Raw genomic sequence first — 24719 nt, 5'->3', positions numbered from 1 at the left:
AAACAGCACTGGAAAAAAATAAGCAAGGCAAAAAAAAAAAAAAAAAAAAAAAAAAAAAAAAAAGCCACATTAACACCCCTCCTCCTGAAAATCTCCTGAAAATCTCCAGCTCCTGAGCAGAAGTTGATTCCTTCTGGCAATGCAGGATGTTAGGAGAGCTCCCAAAGACAACTGAAGTGTAAGCACTTCACCTGCCACCAGTTCCCCTGGGGGGGTTTTCCTCAGCCTCTCCCCATGGCCAACACAACCACATTTCAGATGAAATGAGGGCCACAGGGCCACATCCTCAGCTTCTGGAATCTGTGCCTGACCCCCCCGAAGTCTTCCCAGGGATCCAATCCTCAATTTTCTCTTTTCTTTGAACCAAAAATCCAGAGAGCCTCATGCACTGATGCAAATGGGAGCTCTGTGCCTTTGACTCCTGAGATTTATCACTGGAATAATGAGCAGCCAGTTACACCTATTTTTCTTTCATGCAGAAATAACAAGAGCCACTTAAGAGAAACTGAATAAGGCTCTAGAAATGCTTATCTGTGAGCATCAGTCTCCTGCAGGTTCCTCTGAAGAGATCATGTTCTTCTCATTGGAGGCAGAGTCTGGGGGGCAGAGGGAACAGATTGAATGTGAAATGGGAGCAGCCTTTCTCCAGGTGCTGCTTCCAGCTCTCACTGGAGCTATTTTGGGACATCATCCTTTATTGATGCCATCTATTATTTACTGCCTTTATCTTCCATGTGCAGAAGAACAAGCAGGAAATTTTCTCCCCGTGCACCTCACCCCAGCGAGCTCTGGATGGCAGCAACGCCCAAGACAGGAGCCTGGGGCTGGGTGCTGCAGGTGTGAACCCCCCTGTGCTGCCCCTTCAGGACCCCAGGAGGAGCTGAGCTGAAAAAGGCAGCTCAGAGCATCCTAAGGGGTTTGACACTTCCTAAAGAACCTTTCTGGCACCTGGAGGGGCAATGCAGAGCCTGGTTTAGCCCTGCTGGAAAAAGAAACACAGCTCCTGAAGGTTGGACATGTGCTACCAAAAGTCCTCATCCCCACCTTGCTTTGTTTTGAATAAAAAAGAGATTTTTTCAAGCTATCTCTACATGTACAAGCTTCAAGTCTCAGTTTCCACCTGTTCCTCACCCACCAAATCAAACTGAACACTAAAACACTAACGTGCAAGGGGCTTGAACTCCCATCCCAGAAGTAATTCCTCCAAGGGAATATTCTCTGCTTTCATCCCTCCCTTCCTCAAGGCAGTTGAACCAAACATATATAATTTGATTTGAAGTGTATTAAGTGTAATTAAGTGTATTAAGTCTATTTCTGGGAAGGTTTATATGATGTGGGATTATTAATCACCAGTTTTCTATCTAGCTCTGGTCCCCAACACCAGGTGATAAAAACTGAGTCAGGACTGAAATCAAAGTCATGTCTCCAATGAGGATAAACTCTCCACAAAACTTCTCAAGTTCTGCTCTTGCTTAATGATAAAAATGTTGCCCTTAGCAAATGAATCAATCTCTGCCTGCTGGAAATCCTGTAATGAGGAGTGACCTTTCAAGAGGGTTTTAAATCATCCTCAGTAACGTGAAACCCAGGAGCCTGGTAGGAAGCTGAGAAAAAACTTATCTTGCATCAGTTATGCTTGATGTCCAAAATGCAGTTGGTTCCACATTGACACAGTGAGGGGGTTCAGAAGGAGTTTCTGTGAGTTGTTGGGATTGGGTTTTGTTTTTTTGGTTTTTTTTTTTTTTAAACAAAACTGATTCATTTGTCTCTAAACCTGAGGGCACAAATACCACCTTCAGAGTGACTCATCTGGAGTAAACGGAAATGATGCAGCAGAAGGTGCCATCATCTTTTGTTTGGCAGGATTTTCACAGATAATGCCCAAAAGTCTTAGGAAAAGCTTTGTGAGAGTCTCTTTGCATCCTCCTTCTCCTCCCACATCCTTCCTCTCTCCTGACTGTTCTATTTTTAGGAGCCAAAGAGCATTTCCCAGTGCTCCCTTTTCCCCTCTCCAGAGGTAACACACCCAGAGTTTAGTGTCAGAAAGGTTGAGGCAGGTAAAAGCTGAGGTGTGAACAGAAATCTGCTTTTGTGAAAGCACCAGGAGAAAAAAAAACAACAAAAAAAACAATAAGCAAGGATTAAAAATGTGGCAACTGTTGAGAACTAAGGATAAAACAAGAGAACTAAGGATACAACCAAGAGAATTAAGGATACAACCAAGCACGGTGATGCTGGCAGACATCAGGGAGGGTTTTTCTGCTGGCAGACATCAGGGAGGGTTTTTCTGCTGGCAGATATCAGGGAGGGTTTTTCTGCATCAGAAACACAGCCCAGGTGAGCTGTGCTTCTTATTAAAGGCTGGCAGCAAAAAGAAAGGTAGGTACTGTAACCTCTTCCCTGCTACCCTGGCAGGAAAACAGGGGGTAGCTGTAAGGTACCCAAAATGAGGAAGCAAAGAGACAATTGCCTAAGATGAAGGGAGGGTAAAGTAAACAAGATTCTTCTTGCCATCATAACTCCTGACTTCAAAAGACCCATTGAGAACCCAGCTGGCTGTCCCCATGCAGGAGGAACACAATGGGGACACAGTTCCTGCCACCCCTTGCTCTCTGTGCCACCCTAAGGAATCCTGCCCAGGCTCCCTAGAGAGGGACCCACTGGTGGCTTTGAGAGGAGAAAATCAAGAGATAGACACTGCTTAGAAAAGCTAAGTCAAGTTCCCTTTCCCTCCCCTAAGGTCTTCCCATGGAATTTTTCAGCCAGGAGCTCCTAAAGACTTTTTAGGCTGAGTGTTTGATGACGCAGGTCTGGAGGCAGTGGCTGAAGGGCATTACTCAGTGATGTGAAACCTGGCAAAGCCCAGACCACAGCCTGCTCAGCAATAAATCCTTGTCTTAAGTACCTTTAAATAAGGTGTAGAGCTCCAGAGAGTGGGGAACTGACTTTGTTCACACTCCTTAATCACATCTGTACCCTCACAGCAAAGAATTCCTTCCTCAAGTCCGGTTTAAACCTTTCCTCTTCCACTTTAGTCATTCCTCTTCCACTTTAAGTAAAAAGGATGAGGAATCCCTTCCCTTTGCAGAAAGTTACTGTTTCTGTGCCCCTACAAGCACCTGGGAGGGTTTTTCATACATCCCCAAAGCTGAGCTACCACACATTCATTGTATTGACCTCTGTGGAAAGATTTTAAATAAGGTTTAGAGCTCCAGAGAGTGGGGAACTGACTTTGTTCACACTCCTTAATCACTTCTGCAGCCTCACAGCAAAGAATTCCTTCCTCACCTCCAGTTTAAACCTTTCCTCGTCCAATTTAAGTCATTCCCCCACCTGTCCTTGTAAAAAGGATAAGGAATCCCTTCCCTTTGCAGCAAGTTACTGTGTCTGTGCCCCTACAAGCACCTGGGAGGGTTTTTCATACATCCCCAAAGCTGAGCTACCACACATTCATGTGGAAGTGTTTTAAAGATTTTAAGTAAGGTTTAGAGCTCCAGAAAGATTTTAAATAAGGTTTAGAGCTCCAGAGAGTGGGGAACTGACTTTGTTCACACTCCTTAATCACTTCTGCAGCCTCACAGCAAAGAATTCCTTCCTCACCTCCAGTTTAAGCCTCTCCTCTTCCAGTTTCAAGCCATTCCCTATGTCCCAACCCCACCTGTCCTTGTAAAAAGGATGAGGAATCCTTCCCTTTGCAGAAAGTTACTGTGTCTGTGCCCCTACAAGCACCTGGGAGGGTTTTCCATACATCCCCAAAGCTGAGCTACCACACATTCATTGTATTGACCTCTGTGGAAAGATTTTAAATAAGGTTTAGAGCTCCAGAGAGTGGGGAACTGACTTTGTTCACACTCCTTAATCACTTCTGCAGCCTCACAGCAAAGAATTCCTTCCTCACATCCAGTTTAAGCCTCTCCTCTTCCAGTTTCAAGCCATTCCCCATGTCCCAACCTCACCAGTCCTTGTAAAAAGGATGAGGAATCCCTTCCCTTTGCAGAAAGTTACTGTGTCTGTGCCCCTACAAGCACCTGGGAGGGTTTTTCATACATCCCCAAAGCTGAGCTACCACACATTCATTGTATTGACCTCTGTGGAAAGATTTTAAATAAGGTTTAGAGCTCCAGAAAGATTTTAAATAAGGTTTAGAGCTCCAGAGAGTGGGGAACTGACTTTGTTCACACTCCTTAATCACTTCTGCATCCTCACAGCAAAGAATTCCTTCCTCACCTCCAGTTTAAACCTCTCCTCTTCCACTTTAAGTCATTCCCCCACCTGTCCTTGTAAAAAGGATGAGGAATCCTTCCCTTTGCAGAAAGTTACTGTTTCTGTGCCCCTACGAGCACCTGGGAGGGTTTTTCATACATCCCCAAAGCTGAGCTATCACACATTCATTGCACTGACCTCTGTGGAAAGATTTTAAATAAGGTTTAGAGCTCCAGAGAGTGGGGAACTGACTTTGTTCACACTCCTTAATCACTTCTGTACCCTCACAGCAAAGAATTCCTTCCTCACCTCCAGTTTAAACCTTTCCTCTTCCACTTTAAGTCATTCCCCCACCTGTCCTTGTAAAAAGGATAAGGAATCCTTCCCTTTGCAGAAAGTTACTGTGTCTGTGCCCCTACAAGCACCTGGGAGGGTTTTCCATACATCCCCAAAGCTGAGCTACCACACATTCATGTGGAAGTGTTTTAAAGATTTTAAATAAGGTTTAGAGCTCCAGAGAGTGAGGAACTGACTTTGTTCACACTCCTTAATCACTTCTGTACCCTCACAGCAAAGAATTCCTTCCTCACGTCCAGTTTAAACCTTTCCTCTTCCACTTTAAGTCATTCCCCCACCTGTCCTTGTAAAAATGATGAGGAATCCCTTCCCTTTGCAGCAAGTTACTGTTTCTGTGCCCCTACAAGCACCTGGGAGGGTTTTTCATACATCCCCAAAGCTGAGCTACCACACATTCATTGTATTGACCTCTGTGGAAAGATTTTAAATAAGGTTTAGAGCTCCAGAGAGTGGGGAACTGACTTTGTTCACACTCCTTAATCACTTCTGCAGCCTCACAGCAAAGAATTCCTTCCTCACATCCAGTTTAAGCCTCTCCTCTTCCAGTTTCAAGCCATTCCCCATGTCCCAACCTCACCAGTCCTTGTAAAAAGGATGAGGAATCCCTTCCCTTTGCAGAAAGTTACTGTGTCTGTGCCCCTACAAGCACCTGGGAGGGTTTTTCATACGTCCCCAAAGCTGAGCTACCACACATTCATTGCACTGACCTCTGTGGAAAGATTTTAAATAAGGTTTAGAGCTCCAGAGAGTGGGGAACTGACTTTGTTCACACTCCTTAATCACTTCTGTACCCTCACAGCAAAGAATTCCTTCCTCACCTCCAGTTTAAACCTTTCCTCTTCCACTTTAAGTCATTCCCCCACCTGTCCTTGTAAAAAGGATGAGGAATCCCTTCCCTTTGCAGAAAGTTACTGTGTCTGTGCCCCTACAAGCACCTGGGAGGGTTTTTCATACATCCCCAAAGCTGAGCTACCACACATTCATTGTATTGACCTCTGTGGAAAGATTTTCCCTTTCCTGAAGGAAACAGGAATCTGTGGAGGCTCTAAGGAATGCCAATAAGAATGATGTGCCAGAGGTCCTGTAGCCTAAATCTGAGGCAAATGCTGCCACTGTAGAAATTTGCTCTCGTGGCACTCATCAACAGGACAGATTGTCTGCAACGTGCTAAATAGATATCAGTTTTTAAAAATAACACTTCCCAGACATCAGATTTGCTCTGCTTCAAAGAGGGAGAGAGATCCATGGCAGCTGTGGACATATTCTAAACTATGTTGCGTGCCCAGAACAATTTCCCATCAGATTTCCTTCAGACAGGGCAATTTACTGAATAAATTGCAGAATAAACAGACCTGTTGGGATAAGCTGGTATCTTGGCAGCTGTCTTAGTGACCTGGCTCTCCACTTCTTCCTCCCATCAGAAGCTGCCTGCCAGTCCCTGGGGTTTTTCTCAGTGCCAAAGGGCACCCTGGAGTGAAAATGGGGTGAGCTCCATCTCCTCCCCACTGTCCCCTGTCACCTTCTGACAGCATCCAAGGGATCTCTACCTGGTGCCTGCCTGTCCAGCCACATGCTGGGGGGCAGGGATGGCCTTGAAGGGACATCCTGCAGTGTCCCTGGAGATGCCAGCTCCACAAGGGTGGCAAAGTGGGGGAAAATGATCAATAGCCCAAACCAAGCCATGATTTGCAGGGGGTATTCCTGCCCTAACCAGTGTAAAAAGGGTGAGGAGGTGACTCCAAGGATGTTCCTGGTTTGTTTCTGGAGCAGGCTGCCAGGTATTTCCTATCCCAGTGTCATCACAAGGGTTTCCTCAGATCACAGGAAAGCTTTTGTTTAAGTTCTGCAGCTATTAATGGAGATATTGAACACTTTGCATCACTCATTAATGTACCCACACTTCCAAGAACAGAGCCAGAACTCTTCCTCAGGAGAAAGGTGAGTTGCCAGGGTACAAGATTATACAGAATTAGGCAGTGACAGCAACAAAAAGCTTATTATGTGAGATCAAAAGGAGAAAAAGGAGATGATTAGCCCTGGGCTCTTCCACACATCCCCCCCCTGCATGTTCTTGCATGGTTAAAGAAGAATGGCACAGAAAAGTCAAGCCTTAATTCAGCTTGGAACTGCTCTGGTTTGAAGCAGCAGACGCTGCTGCAGGAACCCCCAGCCACACCAAACTCCTTCTGGTTAAAAAAAAAAAAAGTTATTAAAACCAACTCTAAAAAGGAAAACCCAAAGGCACTGAGCCCCACGGGTGAACTCCAGCTTTTCCCAGGAAGAAATGGGAGGCTGGGTACTGAAAAAAAAAAATCCTAGGGTGTAAAAAATCTTCTTAAAAATCCTAGGGCTGTAAAATCCCAGGGGAAAATTCTCTTTTTTCCACCAGGCCCTTTGCTTTACCCCCTCCAGCTCCTGCCTGACCCTCTGCAGGTGCTGAGCTGGACCCAGCAGCTGCTGTTTTGCAACGTGGCTGAAAAACAGGTCCCCAAACCTTGTCCCACTCTCAGCAAAACAAACCAGCAAATGCCACAGCCCCAGGTTCCCAGGGCTTCCAATAACAAAATCCATAGCCTTGGTTTCAAATCCTCAAGTCCCAGAGGGCAAATACACTGAGGAACTTCTGCTGCTCACCCATGACCTGCATTCCAATATAAAAAGGTTTAGGAAACCCAAAGAAGGGATTTTTTTCCTTCTTAAATGGGATATAAATGAGATGATATAAATGATTAAGCAAGGCCATAGCAGTTATTTATGCAGGAGAGAGTAAGAATCCATTGCAATTCAATAAAACATAACTTAATTTTCTATTTTTCCATTTTTAGTCCCTGTTGGACTCACCCTGGATTTTTTTTAATTCAGTGCCTTTAACATGAATAAATATTGTAAAGGTTTTTAAATTCAATTTTTCATTCTGGCAAAAGTCCTTAAAAGTTACAGTGTTCTTGGGCAATTGTGTCCCCAAACCTTTTATTCCTGAAATCTTGTAATGTTTCTTTCTCATTAATTTTGTTTTACTACTTCGTGGCAGTGGTAAGTTTGGAAATTCTGCAAAAAAAGCCTTTCTTGGGGCATTCTGGCACTTTTTGCACAAAACTGACCAAGGCCAGGATGCTTAGAATAAAGTTTAAAAAAAAATGGAAATTAAAAAACATCTTTCCCCAAAGTTTTATGAAACTTGTCTGGTTGTAGATGAGTATCTCTGCAAGCTTCCAAGGTTACTGCACCCATCCCAATTTTTTATGATTGAAAAAGAAGGAAAAAAAAAAATTCACTTTCCTAGGCATCAGATCAGAGCCCAGAAATACCAACCAGACTCATTTTAAGAAAGGAACTTGGAAATGTCTAACTAAGAAATTGGGAATTGCCCCCCCACACAACTCCAGGTGATTCCAGGGGATTTATCTCCAGATTTTGCCATCTCAGCTTCTCCCTCCCTTTTATCTACAAACAGACACAAAAAACCCCAAGAATCTGAATTCTGACAGAGGGCAGACTCAGGTCAGGGGCCACACATCCAAATCCCCAGTTTTTTTTGTTTGTTTCAAGACTTCATCCTGCACTGGGGCAACCTGAAGGCTGTGATGCCAAGAGGAATAATTCCTGGGCTTTCAGGGGAAGATGGAATTCTGGATGGAATCCTTGGCAGCACGAAAGGATGAAGTGGCTCAGTTTGGGGAGAGTGGTGCTGGGGCAGAAGGAAAGGAATTGCTGGGGTTCTCTCTCATTTATCTTCATATTTTTATGCCTCTGTTGGAAAGTAATTGCCCACAGCACATTAACCCAGCACAGGGGGGATCTTTCCAGATAATATCAGTCAGAGCCTCAAATAAATGAGGTGAGAAGGACTGGAAGCTTAGAAAAAGTCAACCAAAGCCAAGAGCTGGAATAATACCATGAAAGACCAAGAGAACAAGAGGCACTGTCAGCACTGACCTTGGAACTGCTGCCACAGAATACAGAATATTTCATACACAATGTTTCACACCTTCCTGCTGTTTGCTGTCTTCTCTGTGAAATGTTGTACCCAGTCTGTTCTTGAAAAATAGTTTGCATTGTTTCCTCAGCATGAAAACAACAGCAGTAACAGGAAAATGTGGATTAGCAGCTCAGAAAGGATCAGTTAATAAATGCATGGCATTCTGGAAAATAACTCTCATTTAAATGCAGCTGGAAGTTTGGTTTGCTTGATTTAATTTGCAGAATTTTACCTTTTGCAGGTAATAATCTGAAAGGGCCTTTTCTATTTCATGTACCTGCTTTCCTTTGGGTTGGCACTCAGCAAATGTCCTCTTTAAACAGGATGGTTAAAAACTTCTCCCACACAAATGTCATTTGAAAGCCTCCAGCCTCTCCTCTGCCTCCAGTTAAAATGCTCCAGGAGGCCAAAAGTCACAGGGAAACCAGGAAAAGGTGGGAAATAAATTCGGGCTGCATGACATCAATTCAATCCTGGCTGTGTCCCAGCTCCTGGAGAAAAATAAAAGCAAGGCAGGAAATTTGGATTTAGCCAAACCAAGAGCTTTTCACACTGAGCCTGGGGGGGGGTCAGGACAACAGCCCAACTGCCTCTGCCCACAGATGTGGGGAGCAGACACCAATTTGTCACCTTGCCAGCCCACCAGAAGTGTCCCCTGGGCTCCTGTCCCTTGTGCCCTTCCCAGATCTCATCATCCTGGGAGCTGTGGAGCTCCAGCTCCTCTCCCACCTGGCAGGTCCAGTCCTCTCCATCCCCCTCCCCACTTTGCCCCACTCAGGGGGTAAAATCCTGAATCCTGCTGCTGGAAAATCCACGTGCAGGAGGAGGCACACCTGGGAGCAGGATGGAACCAGAAGGCTCCCTCTGGATGGAAACCCCAGCCAGCATCATATGACTTCCCAGGGACAGAGGCAACTCAAGCTCTGGTTTTTGTCTCCTTGTCTGACTGGTTGGAGGTTTTTTTTTTTGGGGGGGGGGGTTGTTTTTTTTTTTTTTTTTCTTCCTGGCTGATCTGGAAATATTCCACCATATGGCCACAGGCTTATCTGATGAAAGAGAACAGTGTGTGGAGGGAGTAAACAGCCTTGCCTTTGTTCCTTCTCCCTGGTGCTGGGTGCTTGGCTTTCTCCCAGGCTGGCAGGAGGAACACAACCAACCCAGCTCCTGCCCCAAGGAGAGGCAGGGGATGGAATTATCCTTAGGGGATGGGACCTCTCCTTTTGTCCCCTCCATGGCTAAATCACTGCAGTTCTGCTCATGGATACCCAGCCAAGGGCTAATTGCAATTGGATTTGATTTTATTTTAGCAGTAGCTTACCCTGAGGTGCTCAGAAGCCACACAGCATCCTTAGAGGAGGTTGCAGGATACTTTGCTGCAGAGAAGATTGAGACTTAGAGGATCTGAAATTGGTTCTTTCTGCCCCTTCTTCCTAGGAGACTTCCTAGGAGGCCTTGCTCCCAAGCTCTTCCAAGAACTACATCTGTAAAACAGGATTAAATAAATGCTTTAACTCACTTTTTATCTTTGCAGCCTCTTGGAAAAGGGAATGGCTCAGATCAGGACTCAGCACTGCTAATTCCAAATATTCAAAATCATCAGCCAGGCTTCAAAAAAACCAACCAAAAAAACAACCCAACAAAAACAAATAGAGCAGGAGATTTGAAAAAAAACCTGCTTGCCTCCAGACTGGATGGCCACTTGCATCCCAGTTCCTACATCCCAGCTTTTCCCCAGCCCAGGAAAATGGGGAAATTTTGTCAAAGTGTTCTAAGATCTACTCATGAAAAGCACTGCATAACATTTTGGCACTCTTAGACTGCTGAGGGCTGATTCTTACCAATAGGAAGAAGGTTTTGGAGGGTCTTAACTGGACCTCCACCTGCTCTGTGACTTTTTGATCACAAGAGGATAGAGCCAAAGAGTATTTGGGGTCTTTCACCACCATGGATTGCTTCAGAGACAGGCTTAGAAGATGAGGAAAGCCCCAGAGAATTATTAAAGAGGGAGTGGGGAGAATTGTCCCCATGTGGGCAGGGATCATCTCAGGGAACAGAGGGATGAGCACAAAGTCACTGTTTGTTCTCCAGGGCTGAGACCCAGAAGTTGGAAACAAAAGGAGGAAGTGGTTCACCCAGGAAAGAAAAGGGAAACATCCCAGCAGGTGTTTCCAGGAGGACATCAGAAGAAGATGCAGGCAACTGGGCTGGTAGCTGCCTTCCTGGTGGTCCTGATGAGGAGGTTACTGCAAGGTGCTCCCTACCATGAAGTTATCCCAAGGGGAGGTTTGGAGCAAACCTGGAGCTCAGCCCCTCCTCAGCTTCCTCTTCCCAGCACAATTCCAGCCCTGGGGAAGGGAGATTCTGGTCCAGTGCAGGTCCAGGTGTCTCTCAGTAAAACACAACTCTGGGCTTGCCTGCAGAGCACCTGCCACACATTTATTCCACATTTATTCTTCTTTTTGTGAGGATGAAGTGGGTTGGGAAAGAGTTTCAGCTGCCCTGCATCCCTAGGAAGAGGACACACACCTACCTGCTCTGCTGCTGAGATCCTGGAGAGCTGGAGATGTGCTTGGGTTTTGGCTGCTTTCCATCTTTTGAAGACATTTCTCAGAGCCATGGGGAGAATACAAAACCTTCCTCAGGCCAGAGAAGCCTAAAGGTGTTTGGGGGCAGTTCTTAAGGTCTTAAAAAGCTACTGAAAATGAACAGCAAAACTCCAGATGTCTGCAGAGGCAGGAGACTGGGCAAGAAGAGCTCTCAGGCTTCAGAGAGAATCTGTGGATGCTGTAAAAGCCCAGGCTATTTGCAGCACATCTCAGAAGGGTGTTGTCTGGGGTAAAGAAAATAGCACTGAAAAAAAAGAAATAGCACTGGGGTAAAGCAAAGAGCAGCACAGCATCCCAAGACAATCATCCCTGTACATCCCTGAACAACCAGTACCCTGCACCCAGCTTGTTGGACTCAAGCTGAAGACATCTCTTTAGTCCTGGTCCACACTGGGACCTCTTTGGCAGTAGCTACATGGAATTCCCTCCACCAGGAAAAAATCTGCTGTGGAGGTAGCTCAGGTTGGACCTCTTGGTTCATGTCCTGGCCTGAAGCACAGAGATGGTTCAAGAAAATGTTCTCCATGTGCTCTGCACATGTGGGAAGCAACCAGAGTCCACCAGCCTGGAGACACCACCTCAAGTCACCCAAGTAAAATAAATTCTGCTTCCCCTTTATTTGCCAGGAAAAAAAAAAATAAAATTTGTGTGTCTGCCCAGCTCCCTCCAAACTCCCAGTGGGACAAAGGAGCTGAGCTGCAAGGTCTGGCTGTGGGCTGGGCAAGGAGGTGCAAAAGAAGAAGGGGGTGAAGGGGGGAGAGGATGGGCAGAGAGAGGGTTCAGGTGGTGGGGGTCTAAGGTCCAAGCTTTGCCCTGCACAGCTCAACCAGAGCCTTGGGTGCTGCCTCCTCCCTCCTGACCCAACTCCAAGAGCTGAGCCCCTCTGTGCCCTGGTGCAGAGCAAGCAGAGCCCTGGGGGGATGTGAGGCCAGGTACCACATCCCAGCATGAAGAATTCCTTCCACCCCTTGGAAAAGGGAGCCAAACCTCAGGTACTACAAGCATAAACAAAACTATATGCAACACCTTAAAAAAAAAAAAAAAGAAAAAACAAACCCAAAAAAGGCACGAAGGCCACAGTGCTGAATTCACAATGATGTGAATTGTCAGCAGATGGAGAACATTAAAGAGTTTGTACGTGTGCACACAATTGCACAACGGGCAGCACAGCCAGAAGTGGTTTCTGAGAAGCTGTGACTTTCTGAAATGTTGCCTTGATCATGTCAGGGAGTCAGGAGAAGTTGGTGGCTCTCAAGAAATACCTTGAAGGGTTCTTTACCTTCAGCTGGATCCCTCCAGTCTGTGGTAAAACTGCTGCTGCAGGCACTACACAACAGTGGTGAAAGAGAATTCAGCAAAACACAGCTGAGGGAGAAGGATACAGAAGGAACCCTATTTTATTTTATTATTTTTTGTTCCTATATCATGAAGAAAAAGGAAGGAAAGAAGGAAGCAACATCCTTGTAACATACCTTATATGTCTACAACCTTTTCCAAGGCATAAAAGGCTGACAGAGATTGAAGAAGTTGGTAATGAGGTTTCATTAGTCAGCATCAGCTCACAGACTGTGATCTCATGAGAGCCACGCCAAAAAAACTAAAAAAAAAACCAACAAATCTCTGAGTTAGTTTCAATCACACTTTGGATGAAAGCACTTTGCTTTCTATTAAATCCTGGTGGCACAAATGTAGCCAAGAGCAGGAAACTCAGAGCTAGGAGGGAGGGAGAAACTCAGAGCTAGGAGGGAGGGAACTTTTCCAAATGTTCTGATGAGATCTAAAGCACCTGATTAGAACCTTGAACAGAAAGGTAGAAAATAAGGCAGAAAAAGAAGGGAAATTCACTTTGGGAATGTGTGGGGAGCACAAGAAAAAGTGATCCAGGAGGGGTAGGTTTTAAAGAGGAATTGTAGAGCTGACCCAAGGGCCTGGAAGAGCTTTTGCTGATTTCAATGGGTTTCAAATCAGCTTTGGAGATGGAGGGGAAGGGGCTGGGGCTGGCAGGGAGAGGCAGGTTGTGGAGAGGCTGGAATGCAGCTGCAAACAGACAGAGGAAGCCAAGAGGAACAAAGATGTGAAAGACACAGGGTTTTGTTTGTATGCCAGAGGAAAAGAACCTGCTGGCTGGCTGGGGCTGAAACCTGGGGAGAAAAACCTAGAGGAAGGCAGGAGGCAGACCCAGAGTTTGGTCTGAGTGTGAAATGCCACATCCCTGCCCCTGCTTCCTGGGCAAAGAGGATGTGGCCACTGAGGCTGAGCTGTTTGCTAGCCCAGGGTTAGGTGGGGGAAAAGCAGAAGGGAACAAATAGAGAGATGTGGAAGAACAAAATGATGTCTCTCAGCTGCTGCTCTCTATCTGGGTGTCCTTCCTGCCCTGCCTGAACCTCTGTCTGCCAGAATGAAACCAATACCTGGGTTGTTCATCCACCCCTGAGAATTCCTGGTAGGGCATTAATGGCTCTGCAAAGTGAATTTCAGGACAAGAAAAAGCAGAGAAGGGATTCAAACCCTGGCACCCCAGCAACACCACTATCATTTCCTTTTTAATCCTCAGTTTAATCACCCAGGGGCAGGGTTGGTGCAGCCCCTCAGTGCAGGGGTGAATTTCCCCCCTTTCTGCTGCCTTCTTTTCATGAAGCAGACAGCACCAATATTCTGGTTATTGAATGCTGAGACAAACCTCTCATCCAGCTCCACCCTCCCACGTGTAGGAAAACTGCTCACTCAGCCACTGCCCAGGGGTTAAGGAGTTTCAAAAAGTCAGGAGCAGGTTTCCTGCCAACTTAGACCTCTCTGACCACCTCCTGAGGTTCAGACTATTTCAGAATCACTGAAGCTTCATCCAATGCTTCTCAACTCCCCAAAGGAAATTTTGTTCAATTCCCTTTCAAGTCCACCCAAGACCTCCACCCCAATACACCCCTTTCTTAATGCCAGCATCTTGCTGGGATGTTGTGTTTTTTCAGAAATTCTCCTTTATATACAGTCCCCAAACCCAGCTTATTCAGAATATTATCTGAGTGGGGTCAGAGCATGGTTTTGAAGTGCGTCACCCAGAGAATGAGCTGAGATGAATGCTTGGATGGCAGCCACCCAGTTTTAAAGCAAATTGTTCAGTTATTTTTCTTGATTATTTTTGGGAGGCAAAAAAAAAAAAAAGATGCAGCCCAAGAATGCAGTGCTTATATCCATACCTCCACTCTTTTAAATATTAAATTGTAGCCCAAGCTTCAGAACTCAAAAGCCACCAACAAAAACTCCATTCCAGAGCTGATATGTGAACTGAACACCTTGGCTGGGGATGTCCAAACCCTTCACAAGGACCTCCACAAGGAATTCTTTGCCTGAAGTGCTCTTTCCTAACCTGGGATAGTGACATCTGGTATGTGACTTTTCTACCAGAAAGCTGGTCCTGTCTCCCAGCTATAGTCCCAAGGAAGCTGCCACCAAAAAGCATTCCTGTCCCAGGAGTGTCAGGTTGCACCTCAGCCCTGGGCAGCTCTCCAGGCACCTGGAAATAGAAGGGCTCTAGAAAGGATGTAGATAAAATGTTGTTAATTAATTCCATTCTCTCCTGAAAGGAAGCTCAGAGCCCATTTGCTGGTAGCTCCCAATCTGTCCCAGAATCCCTGGAGATTTAGCACAATCTAAAGGGAAAGTTTGAATTTACAATTTCAGGCTTCAGTGTTGAAAAAAAATCACAACTTTTCAACACGTAGCTGAGACAGAAATAGCTCAGCAGTAGCACTGACATGAGTAGTGGGAATGCTTGCCAGTCATGGCAGGAAAAATTCTCCTGTAGATATATAGATAATATCTATAATACATAGAAAATATCTATATATCTCCTGCAGATAGATAACACAGATATATTTATTTACAAATTAATGAGTATATCCATTTCTGTGTAACCTGTACTACTAATGTAAATTTTTATCATTATCCTGCAGTACACAGCACCATCCATTCTAGTTCTAATCTAGAGCTAGGATCACTCTCTAATACCTATCCTAACCTATGAAAAGTTCAACTTCTATGAAGTGGCTCTATATTGAAAGTTTTGGCCATAAAAAAGGCATAATATTATCTTATTATGACTGGCTAAGCCAGTGGGAGGGTTTCTAGCCTGGATATGTAGAATAATATTTGACAGATACCACCTGGATTGCTCACTTGCCTGCAGCCCCTTTTAGTTCAAGATTTGCCCTGGAACCTCAGGCAAGGATTACTAATATGGATGGCAGGGGCAGAAAAGGACCTACTCAGTGTTTATTCTGCAGATATGATTCACAGATACAGAATTTCATCTGTGGGTGCTCTAAACCCTTCCCTTCCATTCAGCTGGGAGGGTAAATCAGCAAGCTCTGAAACCCAACTTTGAAACCCACCAAAAGTACCTTTTTTACCTTGGAAAACTTTCCCATTCCTTCAGCCACCAGTGACACCCAGTTCCTCTTGCAGCTTTTTACCAGCCAGGCTATAAAAAGCCAACATTAGGATCCCTCCAAGCTCCCTCTTTCTGTATTTCTTTGGTTTTTTTTCCTTCCTGACGAGCACTTTTGGGGAACTTCTTTCAAAGAAGCCATCGATTCCTCACGATTCGTGTGCCACGAACTAAAACCAGCAGGAACTTCACTTGCTGTAACAGTCTGTGACTTGAGAATTGTGCAACACCTTTAGTAAACACTTCCTCATCTAGGAAGGAGAATAAAGCTGAACAACTCCCTCCCTTCTCATCCACTGCAGAGGAGGGAACCCAACCTCCCCACAGCACCCAGACCATCGCTGGACAAACACGACTGCCATGAGTAACCTGCTGCTGCTTTCTGCTCTTTTCCTACATTTTCTCCAACAAGGTACAGCTTTGGGTTTTTCTTAAATCCCTTATTAGTGTTGCTAGGGGTAACTTTGTATGGCTCTTAAGGATTTTTAATTATTAACACAGAGATAATGCTGAAGAACAGGGAATTAAACCTGATCGAGAAAATCGCGTCGCTGGAGTTAGAGATGGTTTGGGTTTTCTCTTTCTGTTCAAGGCCTTTATCTAAAATTCTCTGGCTAGAAAACTGTGAACTTGTGTGAAAACTGGACATAGGTTGGCTTAAAGACCCTGAGCTGATTAGTTTTGTGAGTCAGCTAAGGAAGCCTTTCCCCTGGAAGCAAGCGGACAATTTCTCCAATCGAGACAAATCATTACACTGGCAGCATTCTGGCCATAAAAGACTTTCATTTGAATTCAATTAATGAAATTACCCGAATTAAAATGCTAGCACCCTTATGATCTGTGTGAAACTTCAGGTTCTGAGTGTTCATATGATGACTTGACCTTAACAGACTATGTTTTTTTTTTTTTTTTCCACGTGCAGTGTTTCTTTCGACTCATGTCAACAGGGAACAGATTCTTCCCAAGCCTGGCATGCACAAACCTGCACAGGTTTTATAGACATAATTAGACATTTCATTTGTATTCAGGCAGGGACCTTTATGATTTCATCAGCTGCACAAAATACCTGAAAATATCCAGAGTACTGTTGCTTAAGCTGTTATGTATTTTGCTTCTGGACTAAATCAAACCTTTACTGTCAATGAAATCCCCCCTAATGATTTTTCTTCCTGGTTTAGGCTCCTGGAAAAATACCTAATTCTTTGTTCCTAGCCCTTTTTCTAGTTGTTGCATGAGGCCCAAGGAATTTCTTTTTCTTTAAAGCTACTGACTCAAGACAATGCCTGAAGGCAAACAAAGATTCACTGAGTTGTTTAAGACACTACCTCTAGGAAATAATTTGTTTTGGAACAAAACTAACCCCTCTTCCTCAAAGTGCTGTTTGTACAACACTGCAGGAAAAAAGCAAATTTAATTCAGAGCCAAATCTAGCCCAAACTTGAGCTCTAAAGAGTCTGCAGCAGGGAGTGGAAAGACAGAACTGGAGCAGGGAACTTCACTCTCAGAGACTTAAAAAGTTACTTGGATCATCACATAGGAAGGTGCCTTGGGCTCATGGAAAGAGTGAGTCTGCAAAGTAAAAGATTTATTTTAAAAGTCCAAATAAATCATTGCTTAAAATATAAAACATCACCAGTACTGACAGGGGGAACCTTGCATTTGGTATTTGCCAGGAGCATTTGCACAAGTAGTTCCTCTGTTGGCTGCTGTAAGGTACCCATTACACCATCACACCTCTGCACTGCACTCACCTTTGTCAGGATACAACCAAGTTTATTCTGCAATTACCTTTGGAAAGGGTTTAATCAAATAGACCAGTTATGAAGAATTAATCTGTTTATTTTACTGAAACAATTTGCATGAGGATATGCCCTGTTGTTCCAGATATAGAAAATGACAGTAATTGGCTGCCCTGCTCTTGTAAAAAAGTCTTTCCTTGAGGGAGTTGCACTCTCCCTTTGTTGTTTGTGGTTTCCTGTTTTTAAAAAATTATTTTCAAGCACAGGCTCTTGTGCTTGATGCTGAGCCCTCCAGAATTTGCCAGTTCAGATGAGGTGACCTTTTGTAGGATATTAAGAAGCACACAAATCCTGCTGCTGCCTTGCTGGAACCCAACACATCCCATCTCCAGCCCTGCTTTTCCAAATTCTCTGCACCAGCTCCTGTCCTTAACTTCAAATGGTCCAGTTTTCCAAATTCTCTACACCAGCTCCTGTCCTTAACTTCAAATGGTCCAGTGTGTGCTGACCACCCTGCAAGCCCCAAATTTTGTCAAGGTTCCCTCAGGCTCAGAAGCAGAAAACATAAAACCCATTTTCCATCAGTGCTGTCTCTCCTCAACAATCTCTTTTAGCCCCTGGTCCTGACACACCAGACACCAAAACCAGTCAAAAGGGTTTAGTAATCATCTGGATTCCTTACCAGCTTCAGGATTTTCCTACTCCACTGCCTTTCTCTCATTCTTTTATTTGTTCAAACACCCTGCTGCTGGCACAAATCCACAAATACCCTCCAGCTGACTCAATAGCCAAGAGTGTGTCTGTTAATTAAAACCCAAATATCCCTGTGAGAAGAGCAGCTGAAAAGCTTCCTGAAGGAGAAATCCAGACCTTGTGGTGAACTCTCTGAGTTTATTTGCTAATCCAGTGGCAGCCCCAACTTGCAGTCGTGGTGTGCTAAGGTTTGGAGGGACCCAGAACCCTCTCCCAGAAGTTTTTTGCAAAACCTCCTTGCACCTTGCACGGTTGCTCAAGCATGGGGGTGCTCACAGCTGCTGACTGGTGATGGGAAAAAAGATCCAAAGGGAATTGCAGCAAATGTTTTCCCACTGGGAAACAGCCAGGAATGTCAACTACTCTGAAGTCCAGACAAACCCCAGGTTAGGTCACAGCATGGGGTGAGCAGGTGAATAGAGGAGTGGGGCAAGAGCTGAATGACTCTGCAGCCCTAAAGAATCAGTCCTGACAGACAGGAGCTGTGGTGTTTAACAAGTGGATATTTTGTTTTCACCAAGACCCATCTGTTTCTCCCCAGGGAGCACCAGCAAGAAATTACCTGGAGTTGAGCAATATGAAATAGTTTATCCACGGAAATTGCACGCAGTACAGAAAAGGGACACAGAAAGGCACAAAGAGGTATGAAAAGACAGAAATGTTTCTTTTCTTTTTTTTGCTGGGGGGTGGGGAAGGTTTTCAGGAGTCAGAGTAACCTTGGGTTTCCAGGGTAAGAAAATTTAGAACCAGACACTTGAGCTTGGAATATGAAATGCAAGAGAAAACCTGGGCTTTTACCTCTGCAAAGCTGTGGGGTTTGATGCTACTCAGATTTGTCCTAATCTACAGATGTTTAACTTGGAAATAAATTCAACCAGATGCTTCAAAGCCAGCATTGCTCCTGCCTACTGCAAGAGACTCAGGAAAGAAAATCTTTGAATTTAAGCATCTGCTCCAGCCCTTCCCTGAATATGCAGGGTAGGAGCTGATGACTGCAGAAATACATTTGCAAAGTTAAATTTGTTCCTTTAATTCAGAAATAAGAAACAGAGCAACGTCCTGCTTCTTCTGCAGCTGCCAGAGGACTTATTTTTGATGGGAAGAGGAGGAAAAGGGTGCAGTTGGCAGCTCAGCAGCTCAGAGTGAGGCCATAAATTGTAGCAAGTCCATATCCTAACCCTGAAATCTGTTTGCAGACAAAACTGGATGACACCATGGAGTATGGGATCAAAGCCAATGGAGAGGAAGTCATCCTGCACCTACAGAAAAATAAGTAGGTTCAGTTCAATTTTCCTCTGAGCCTTGTTCTGTTGGGCATTCGGGACAGAAAGAAACAGGCCTTAGATTCCTGGAAGACAAAGGGATTTTGAGAAATAACAATTTTTTCAAATCCAATGAGGGGAGAAGAGGGGAAAGAAAGCATCTTGTCAGTAGATTGCTGAAATCCCTGCAGAGGCAGAGGACATTGCCATGGTGGACCAGCTATCAGTCCTACTCATTCCATGTCCCTGTTTATTTCCTAAATGGCCAAAACCACTGAATGTTTGATGCTTTCATATTATTTTGAAAGTTTTCTGTGCCCATGGATAGTCTTGGGGTTATATTCATTTTGTTCCATACTGGTAGAAACCAGGGAAAAGGGAAAAGGGGAAAGGGGAAAGGGGAAAGGGGAAAGGGGAAAGGGGAAAGGGGAAAGGGGAAAGGGGAAAGGGGAAAGGGGAAAGGGGAAAGGGAAAAGGGAAAAGGGAAAAGGGGAGAGGGGAGAGGGGAGAGGGGAGAGGGGAGAGGGGAGAGGGGAAAGGGGAAAGGGGAAAGGGGAAAGGGGAAAGGGGAAAGGGGAAAGGGGAAAGGGGAAAGGGGAAAGGAGAAAGGAGAAAGGAGAAAGGAGAAAGGAGAAAGGAGAAAGGAGAAAGGAGAAAGGGAAAGGGAAAGGGAAAGGGAAAGGGAAAGGGAAAGGGAAAGGGAAAAGGGAAAAGGGAAAAGGGAAAAGGGAAAAGAGAAAAGGGAAAAGGAAAAAAAGGGAAAGGGAAAAGGGAAAAGGAAAAAAGAAAAAGAAAAGTAAAAAGAAAGAGAAAAAGAAAAAGAAAGAGAAAAAGAAAAAGAAGAGGAGAAGAAAAAAAAAAAAGAAAAAAGAAAAAGAGAAATGGCCATGAAATGGGGCTACCTGTTCCAGTTTTTCAAATGGAAAACACTATTAAGAAATGCAATAATCCTTAATAATTCACCTTTCAGCACTCTCTACCTTAACAGCCCTGCTGCTGGACTTTGAGTACTCTATTAGGTATTGGGAAATGCTTTATAGGAGTTGTCTCCTTGGCTGAAGAGATGAACAGAAGGTTCAGAGGAGCAGCAAACGTTTTGTTACAGAGCAGAGCACACACACCAAAGTCCAAACCTCCACAGAACAACTCAGGCTAAAGCACAGCTGTGATTTTCTGCCTGCTGGAAATCATAATATTTAATCTGGGATCAAGCAGGTCTGATTTAATAGGTACTTTTCTAATGGCTGTGTAAATACAATACTGCTATAATCAGTTCATGTTAAATATAGACTATAATTAAACATATGCCACTGCTTTAATTTAATCTAAATGTTAGGAGGGAGGGAAATTTTATTGCTTTCAATCTATAAAAGACACAGGACTGTGACAATTTGGGGTAGCTGCCCACACAGAACTGAATGCAGATTTGTCTTGCTGCATGATTACAGCCCTGGCTCAAAGTATCTGCCCTTGCCTAACAAAACACAACCAATAAGAAGCCCAAAAGCACCTTTCCCAGAAATAATGTCATTTATTCCATACTCATGATGTCCTCCTTCAAAGGTAGAGGAAGACCTATGAGTACAAAAAAGAGTTTGATTTAGACAGAAAAGAAAAATCATGTTCAGGCAGAGTGGTGCCCAAGAGGAGAGCTTGTGCTGGCCAAGGTCTAAAAAAGCTGTGAGCATGAGACTTGGACAAATATGTTGGTATTTCCCCCAGGGTATTTCTCTCTTTGAGTCCATCAGCAGCAAATTTGCAGAGGACACCGAGCTGGGGGAAGTGTGGATCAGCTGGAAGGCAGGAGGGCTCTGCAGAGGGACCTGGACAGACTGGAGAGTTGGGCTGATCCCAAGGGGATGAGGTTCAACACAAGAAGCCCATGGGGAGCTCCAGGCTGGGCACAGAGGGGCAGAAAGGGAGCTGGGAGTCTGGATTGCCAGGAAGCTGAAGAGGAGGCAGCAGTGTGCCCAGGTGGCCAAGAAGGCCAATGGCATCCTGGGCTGGCTCAGGAACAGCGTGGCCAGCAGGTCCAGGGAAGGGATTCTGCCCCTGTGCTCAGCCCTGGGGAGGCCACAGCTTGAGTCCTGGGTCCAGTTCTGGGCCCCTCAGCTCAGGAAGGAGATTGAGGTGCTGGAGCAGGTCCAGAGAAGAGCAAGGAGGCTGGGAAGGGATCCAGCAGAATTCCTGTGAGGAAGGGCTGAGGGAGCTGGGGGTGTTGAGGCTGGAGAAGAGGAGGCTCAGGGGAGACCTCATCACTCTCTCCAACTCCCTGAAAGGAGGTTGGAGCCAGGGGGGGGTTGGGCTCTTTTCCCAGGCAACTCTCAGCAAGACAAGAGGGCACAAGAGGTCTCAAGTTGTGCCAGGGGAGGTTTAGGTTGGACATTAGAAAGAATTTCTTTCTGGAGAGGGTGATCAGGCATTGGAATGGGCTGCCCAGGGAAGGGGTGGATTCTCCATCCCTGGAGATATTTCCAAAGAGCCTGGATGTGGCACTCAGTGCCATGGGCTGGGAACCACGGGGGGAGTGGAGCAAGGGTTGGACTTGATGAGCTCTGAGGTCCCTTCCAACCCAGCCCATTCTAGGATTCTATGATTCTTTCTTACTTGAAAATGTTGCTTGGTTTGAGTAAGGATCACAAACAAGCAGAATTCCTCACCCACCAGCTTTGCTCCCCTAGTTTTTCAATCTTAATAATAAGCTGAGTACCACCTGAATTCCTCCAGGTTATGAAGGTGCTTGGTTTCTAGCTGACCACCACCTCTTCTGAATAATAACCACACCTGGCTCTTTGCAGGCATCTCTTAGCTCCAGACTACACTGAAACAATTTACTCTGATGCTGGCCAACAAATAACAACGAGTCCTCAGATCAAGGTAATAAAAAAGGCTTCCTTCCCTCCTAATTGCAGTCTTGAGGTTTGTGGGAGTGTCACAGCTCCACGTAAAAACAGATTTTTCAATCCAGGTTCTGGGCACTGCAGCTTTGGACACCTCTGAAGGGACAGGGGGGGTGTGAATCAGGACTTGGGCAGATTGAAACCTGCTGAGATGTGGACACTCTGTTTGTCTGTCAAAAAATGACCCCCAGTTTGTACAGTTTGTTCCTCCCTGGCTGCTGAGCACAGGTTCTGAGCTGAATTTCCCTCCTCTGTCAGGAAAGGGAGTGGAGCCAGGGCTGTTCCACTGCCTGCTGACTTTGCCCTCCTGACTTTGCTCCCTCTGAGCCTTCCTTTCAGCCCCTCATCTCCATGAGATCATAGATAAAGGTACATTTCCTGCAGGTGCTTTCTCTGAGCCATGACAAATCAGTTATTCAGCTCCAGACACAAAGGAAGGCACTGCAGAAGTTATTTTTTTTAATTAGCCATCCACTCCTGGGGCATCCACCTTGAACAAAGCCCTCACCTGGAGCTTTCTGCCCAGTGCCACCCATGTAATCTGGAATCCAAATAATATTCTTTGTCATGGAGTGATTAGCAGGAACAGGAGGGTCTTGAGTGAAATAAAATGACAAAGAACTCACAGTTGTGGCTTTTTTTGTGGAAGAAGATGGGATTCCTACACTGTAGATACTTCAGTGGGACCTTGGGACTTGTTGCACCTGTAGCCTCAAAAGATGGAGAACAATTCTCCACTTCTTCCTTTGATAAATGGTCACTTTCTTGGTGTCTTTTTCACCTTAGAGGGAAGGAAGAGAAACAAACAGTAAAATGACAGCAAACATCTCTGAGAAAACAAAAGGCAGAGTTCAGGCAGGGCTGAATTCTTTTTCTTCCTCTCAAGAAATCTATTCAGGAAAAGGCTATGGGTAAAATTTGCCAGACTACACCTCAAATTCTCTTTGAACAGAGAAGCTTTCCTCAGACTTCTGATCCTTAAGTCAATCAAGTCTAAAAAATTTCCCCCCTAATCATACATTTATATATGTATATATAATACATATATTATAATATGTGCATTTTAATCTAGTTGCATTTAATTGCTGGGTTAATATTAAAGGGTCTTGCCCCTCAGGTTAAGAATCTCAGACAGCATCATTTGCTGTTGTTTAGAGCCAGAAATGTAGCTGGGAGCCCAGAAATCACAGGATTGAGGCCAATCCATAGCAGCCACTGAGGCACAGCCCAATTTGATAATCTATTTTTTTTCTTTCTAACCAGGATCATTGTTATTATGAAGGTTATGTGCAGAATGATGCTGATTCCAGAGCTGCCATCAGTGCTTGCAAAGGTCTGAGGTAAGATGGAGGGAAAAAAAGGAAAAGGGGGGAAAAGTAAAAAAAAAAAAAAAAGGAAAAAAGGAAAAAAAAAACAGAGGGAAAAAAAAAAAGGAAAAGGGGGGAAAAGTAACTTTTTACTTCAGTTTCAGAGCTTATAAATTGGAAGCTAAAACCCATCTGTATCAATGCATTTTTGTGAGTAATTCCAGATCAGATCCAGTCACAATTCACAGCATTTGGAGGTGCTTACAGTGAAGCTTTAGGGTTGATGCTCCTAAGCTGCAGGAAGCTCCCCTGACACTTCTGCCCCACAGCTTGGGGGGGTTTGCCAAATCCTACACTTTCTCTGTGAAAACTTCTGCTGTATCTTGTCTGTCTCACCACAGAATGCTGATTTTGCTATTTCCTGCTCTGGATTATTCCAGCCTCTTACTTTCTTGCAATATTTCAGCTTTTCCTCTCAATTAAAGATGAAAACACATCTTTGAATTCCCCACTGAGCTGAAACTCACTCTTCAATCCCCTCCAAATTTAAACCTGATTCATTCCTCAACCAGTTTCTTTTTGGTGGAGAGGCTCCCCCTCAGAGACTTCAAATCTTCCCATGGACTCAGCAGCTTTGATTTCTGCTTCTGAATTCCTGGTTTCCTGCTGCCAAGCTGCTCCACTGCCACTCAGCCCCATTAGGAGGGATATTTTCTTGGGTATTAGGGTATTTTCTTGGGTATTAGGAGGGTATTTTCTTGACTTGACCCTGGGGATCCAAAAGATCACAATCCACCTTATTTCTTCAGTGGTTATTTTGAGACCCGTGGCCAGAAGTATCTGATTGAACCCTTGGGAACTTCAGACAGAGATGAACATGCAGTCTACAAGTATGAGAAACTCCAGCAGAAATCCCTAAAAACCTGTGGGCTGATCAATAACACCTGGGAAGTGGATTCAGATGACCCCATCAATGACATCTTCAAATCCAGCAACAGCCCAGAAGTAAGTACCCAGTTAAGAGGAGAGAAAAGAAACTGTGGCTGTGGGAGAAGGGTGAGTGGCACAAGTCCTGCTTTGTCTGCTGGCACCTCCAGGAAACAACTTCCCAAACACTGAAGCATCATCAGATCTCAAAGAAGGAGTGTAAAATCTCCCAGGTTTCAGAA

The 24719-nt window shown here is 44.9% G+C and overlaps 1 protein-coding gene and 1 long non-coding RNA gene across 2 annotated transcripts; one reads left to right on the top strand and one right to left on the bottom strand.

Moving 5' to 3' along the window:
• Positions 1 to 98: 98 nt before the first annotated feature.
• LOC139788817 (uncharacterized) lies at positions 99 to 15802 on the bottom strand. The gene is made up of 3 exons (XR_011722948.1): positions 15552 to 15802; positions 9858 to 10020; positions 99 to 596 (listed from the first exon to the last, which is right to left on the bottom strand). It is a non-coding gene; the product is annotated as an uncharacterized lncRNA (long non-coding RNA).
• Positions 15803 to 15853: 51 nt separating this feature from the next.
• Positions 15854 to 24684, top strand: ADAMDEC1 (ADAM like decysin 1). Its single transcript, XM_071729044.1, has 6 exons — positions 15854 to 16001; positions 18623 to 18723; positions 19278 to 19354; positions 22142 to 22220; positions 23507 to 23583; positions 24360 to 24684. Exons 1-6 carry the CDS (start codon positions 15950 to 15952, stop codon positions 24667 to 24669), a joined length of 696 nt encoding a protein of 231 aa, XP_071585145.1. The 5' UTR covers positions 15854 to 15949; the 3' UTR covers positions 24670 to 24684.
• Positions 24685 to 24719: the final 35 nt, after the last annotated feature.

The sequence above is a fragment of the Heliangelus exortis genome, chromosome 30, assembly GCF_036169615.1.
Source record: "Heliangelus exortis chromosome 30, bHelExo1.hap1, whole genome shotgun sequence".
In the NCBI taxonomy this organism is placed as follows: domain Eukaryota; kingdom Metazoa; phylum Chordata; class Aves; order Apodiformes; family Trochilidae; genus Heliangelus; species Heliangelus exortis.
This window is presented reverse-complemented; position numbering and strand designations above follow the sequence as displayed.

Coding starts and splice junctions, on each gene's coding strand:
- ADAMDEC1 (XM_071729044.1), top strand. CDS start 15,950: ATGAGTAACCTGCTGCTGCTTTCTGCTCTTTTCCTACATTTTCTCCAA. Junction 18,724..19,277: donor ACACAGAAAGGCACAAAGAG/GTATGAAAAGAC, acceptor ATCTGTTTGCAG/ACAAAACTGGATGACACCAT. Junction 22,221..23,506: donor CAACGAGTCCTCAGATCAAG/GTAATAAAAAAG, acceptor CTTTCTAACCAG/GATCATTGTTATTATGAAGG.